At 45.0% G+C, this 5,000-nt stretch overlaps 1 protein-coding gene across 1 annotated transcript in view; it reads right to left on the reverse strand.

Moving 5' to 3' along the window:
* Positions 1-4,234: 4,234 nt before the first annotated feature.
* The window catches only part of slc13a3 (solute carrier family 13 member 3), a 28,966-nt gene continuing 28,200 nt past the window's right edge, over positions 4,235-5,000 (reverse strand). The window contains exons 12-13 of the mRNA XM_076275840.1: positions 4,667-4,804; positions 4,235-4,414 (exon numbers count right to left, since the gene is read on the reverse strand). Of these exons, the coding sequence (XP_076131955.1) occupies positions 4,235-4,414; positions 4,667-4,804 (318 nt within the window). The remainder of the gene's footprint in view (positions 4,415-4,666; positions 4,805-5,000) is intronic.

Consider the following 5,000-nt stretch of genomic DNA (forward strand, 5'->3'; position numbering starts at 1 on the left):
TGAGTAGTTCATCACACACACATACTCACAGACACACATCTGTAATCACCTGTACTGCTGAGGGTCACTGTAGGTGCCAGTCATGTAGGGAACCCCTAATTGGCACACACACACACACACACACATACACACACAGCATAGAAACTCAATACTGACTTGTAATGTACTTTTAAACATTTCTATTTAATGATATGAACACTTAATTGTACATTTACACTGATGCTTCATAATGCTTAATCTCACTATACAGTGTATAATAAGGGCATTTACATTGGTGCTTAATGATACTTAATCTCACTATACAGTGTATAATAAAGGCTTTACATTGGTGCTTAATGATACTTAATCACACTATGCAGTGTATAATAAAAGGTATGGAGGCACTTGCAGGGAGAGGATTCATTTATCGGAAATTAGCAGGCTGTCAGCTGATGCTGAGTGGACATTAGTCAGTGAGCTACATGGTCACAAGTCCTCTGCTGCTGAAAAGTGTCCAGCGGTTCCGTTGACTCTCTTTCTCCTTCAGAACCACAGAGAACCTATGAGAGCATCAGGCTTTGGAACCTGTTCGGTGCTATAACCAGATTACGCCTCAGTGAGGACTTAAAAAAAAAAAAAAAAAAAAAAAAAAACACTTTGCACCCTTGCAATTCAGATTGAAAAGAGGCCTACTGGTTAGGGCTTCAGGCTTGGAACAGGAGGGCTGCTGGTTCGATACCCGACCAGTAGGAATGGCTGAAGTGCCCTTGAGCAAGGCACCTAACCCCTCACTGCTCCCCGAGCACCGCTGTAGCAGGCAGCTCATTTTGTCGGGATTAGTGTTTGCTTCACCTCACTGTGTGTTCACTGTGTGCTGAGTGTGTTTCACTAATTCACGGATTGGGATAAATGCAGAGGCCAAATTTACCTCACGGGATCAAAAGAGTATATACTTATACTTGAAAAGTTGCAGAATTTTTGTAACAATCAAGCCTTTATTGTCTTATAAGTCAAATACTTTATAAGAATACAATCTGATTAGATTAACTGTTACATTAAAACATTCATTAAGTCTGACATGGACACACACTCTCACATTCTCTTTACACATTCTACATTTCTGAATGCTTAAACACAACTGTGATTCTTATAGCACAATTTCTAAAACTATTAATACTTATAGCAAAACCACTCACTGAGTTCGCAAAACTAAAAGCACAAACACTGCTTTGCACTCAGTTTGCAATTTTGTAACACACACTTTGCACAACTGTAGGCACAATTCACTACACAGCACTCTTTTTGCAGAACTGTAAACACAACTCATGCTTTACACTCAATTTCCAAATGATCAACACACTCCTAGCAAATCTATACACATGTATGGCTATTATTTTCACTATTTTGCCAACTCTCTGGCACACTTTCTCATGTGAAAACTGTTTTAGATAATTAGTTCACTTTGTAATCAGCCTAAGCACTAAGCCACAGGTAATGTACAATGGGTACAATAAAGGGAGCAGGAAGAGTGAGAAAGGTAAGAATTAGAGGAGGCTGAAGAATAGGACATGGAGGTGAAGAAGTAGGAGGAGGAAGAGGATGCGGAGGTGAAGAAGTGAGAGGGAGAGAATGACAAGGACAAGGAGGTGAAGTTAGAGGAAGAGGACAAGGAGGAACAAGAGGAGGATGGGGAGGGGGAAGAGGAAGGGTAAGAAGAGAAAGAAATAGCCCTTTTACAGGCAAAAAAATCAGTCTACATGTGGGGATATTGTCATGTCAGGTCTGGATACGGCATTCCAGAAGATATTTTCCCCGGTGCCTTGGACTAGAGAACATTGCATGTGATGTAGATGACATTTTGTGGCCGGATCCAGAGAGACGACACAATGTAGACTGATTTTTTTGTTTTTCTCTGTGAAATTACTATTTTGTGTTTTGACAAACCACTTGTGTTTGTTTTGATGTGTCTAAATAAACACTAATACTTGATGTTTGGATCCCTGTATGTTTACAGAACTATGACAAAAGTATTACCTCAAACTGACATAGCCTACCTTGTGCACAGAGAAAGCAAAAGCCAGATGTATTTTTTATTTATAACATTAGTGTGTAGTTGGCACATTGTGTGCTTATTATTGTGATGGCTTGTGTTTACTGTTTGATACGAAAACACAATTTTTACGAAGGTGTGAAGAGTTAAGCAAGGTGTTTTTGCTTTGTTTTTACATTATAGTTCTCTTGCTTTTGCAAGAGAACTACAATGTTTTGCTGATTGGGTGAGAGGTTTTGCCATTTGTGTGTAGAGTTTTGCAAAAAAAAGCCATAGTTACAAAAAATGTGCTTAAGCAATCAGAAAAAAACTGTAATCGCAGCGGTCTACTGAGGCTTTCACTTTGACATCTCCAATCATTCAAAACCAGGCATATATACCTGCACCAGCTGCTTCTCATCTGTAGAGGGCAGCAAAGTGCTGAGAGAACAACTTCAGCAGGAGTGAGAGAGGAGAGGGCCAGGTGTGATTTAGACCAGAGACTTTGCAATGAGGAGACACAGAACTCAAAAAATCCTCCATAGAAATGCATGGGGTTGGTTAGTAAATATGCCAATCCTCCAATATGGCAGTTGTCTACACATATCCCATCCCTTCTGGGTGCGAAGGTTGGTGTCATGAAGCCTTGCGCACGCGCAGTTCTGCCCAAAATAGATGCCTGATAAGTGCCCAAAGTGTGTTGCAATATGGCCGCCGAGTGGAGGGACTTTAGACGGACTACCAACACGGATACTCAGCAGTGCCCACAACGCACAATTACTCTGACCGCATAGCACTGCTTTCATAGGGAACAGTGCATAGCAGTTTGTATACACCTGTCTTCCAATCTGAATAATAATGTTGTTGGTTTGGCTTTCTGCTGTAGCCTGTTCTATGGATGGAACTCAGAGGCTCCTGTATGTCTGAGCTGGAGGGCCTGAACGACTTTCCACACGTGTTTGTGTGTTTGTGTGTGTGTGTGTGTGTGTGCACCTGAAGGACTTTCCTCCATGTGTGTGTGTGTGTGTGCACCTGAAGGACTTTCCTCCATGTGTGTGTGTGTGTGTGTGTGTGTGTGTGTGTGTGTGTGTGTGTGTGTGCGTGTGTGTGTGCGCGTGTCTGAAGGACTTTCCTCCATGTGTGTGTGTGTGTGTGTGTGTGTGTGTGTGCGTGCGTGCGTGCGTGCGTGCGTGAAGGACTTTCCTCCGTGTGTGTGTGTGTGTGTGTGTGTGTGTGTGTGTGTGTGTGTGTGCGCGTGCGTGTTGGTGTGTGTGTGTGTGTGTGTGTGTGTGTGTGTGTGTGTGTGTGTGTGTGTGTGTGTGCGCGTGTCTGAAGGACTTTCCTCTATGAGTGTGTGTGTGCGCCTCACACTTACAGGCTTACTGACTGGAACAATGGCCTCTCTTGTTTGTCTGCATGCTTTGTTCCTTTCCTCTGCCCTATGTATTACATACAGTGTGTCCTATAGGTTCAGTGTGGTAGCTACATGTATGTCCTATAGGTTCCCTCTCCGTTTTAACAGGTCTGTACTCTATATCAGTGTGGTAGCTGCATGTGGTTGTCTAGTGATACGAGTTTGACTCTCAGTCTGCGAGACGCTGACCCTCAGTGTGAGGACATCTCGTTGCGGCCTACTGACACCTGGGCAAGTGTCGGCCATCTTAACTACAGAGTGTGTAGCGTCTTGGCATCTGTCGAGGCTCGTGTCTGTGCAGATGGTGCTGTTGTCCAGCTGTGATAATATGCTTTGGAGGTGGACTCGTGATGTTGGTGTTTCTTTGAGGAGAATGTCCACCGCATACAATATATACTGTTAGTGTCCAAACCACAGGCTCCTGGGCTATGTGTGTATGTTTGTATCAGACATACACACATACACACACACACACACACACACACACACACACACACACACACACACACACACACACACACACACACAAACACAAACACATGCCCGTTGCTGCTGATTGGGCAGTTTCAGAGGGTCTGCCTGTAACATGGCTGCTAATTGGGTGATTTTAGATAGCCTGCCTGTAATATTGCTGCTGATTGGGTGGCTTTAGTGGGTCTGGCTGTAACGTTGCTGCTGATTCGACAGCTTCAGAGGGTCTGCCTGTAACATGGCTGCTGATTGGGCGGTTTCAGAGGGTCGTTCTATAACATGGCTGCTGATTGGGCGGTGTCAGAGGGTTGGTCTGTAACATGGCTGCTGATTTGACAGCTTCAGAGGGTGGAGTTGAGGGCAGGGGCGAGGGTGGAGAGAACGGGCGCTGCCGTGGAGATGTTTAGTGGACGTGCCCAGTCTGGGTAGTTGTTGAGGTCAAACATAACTTGGCCCCATGTGTTCATGGCCAGAGACACACACAGCACCCCCAGGATGTTCATCACAACACCCGTCCTCACCTGGGATAGAGGGATAGAGAGAGAGGGAGAGAGGGGGAGAGAGGGAGAGAGAGATAGGGAGAGAAACAGAGAGGGAGAGGGAGAGAGGGAGAGAGAGAGAGGAAGAGAGAAACAGAGGGAGAGAGACAGAGAGAGAGAGAGAGAGAGACAGAGAGAGGTTAGCACTGGTCAGAGCATCTACATTTGGATGGAAAGGTTTTAGAGAGGTCTGAAGGTCACGTTAGGATGGTAGAGGTCGTGTCAGGGTCGTACCATGTCCTTGACCATGAGGTGTCCTGAGGCGAAGGCGATGGAGTTGGGGGGCGTGGACACGGGCAACATGAAGGCGAACGAGCAGCCAATCGTCGCCGGAATCATAAAATAGAGTGGGTTCACGTTCACGCCCAGGGCCTGCAAACACAAACAAACACACGTAAACACAAACAAACACACATAAACAAAAACAAACAAACAAACGGACAAACACACATCAGCCAACCGTCAACGGCAATTGTGCTCCCCCAATCAGAACCATCCTTTGGACTACTGAATCTCCGGCACATCTTGTTGATCCTGCTTTCTCTCAGCTTCAGTTGTTAGTACAGCT

This window comes from Alosa pseudoharengus, unplaced genomic scaffold, assembly GCF_046254945.1.
Source record: "Alosa pseudoharengus isolate Yale_2024_CS ecotype anadromous, Long Island Sound unplaced genomic scaffold, YU_APseudo_1.1 YU_APseudo_1.1_scf_9, whole genome shotgun sequence".
Taxonomy (NCBI): Eukaryota; Metazoa; Chordata; class Actinopteri; order Clupeiformes; family Clupeidae; genus Alosa; species Alosa pseudoharengus.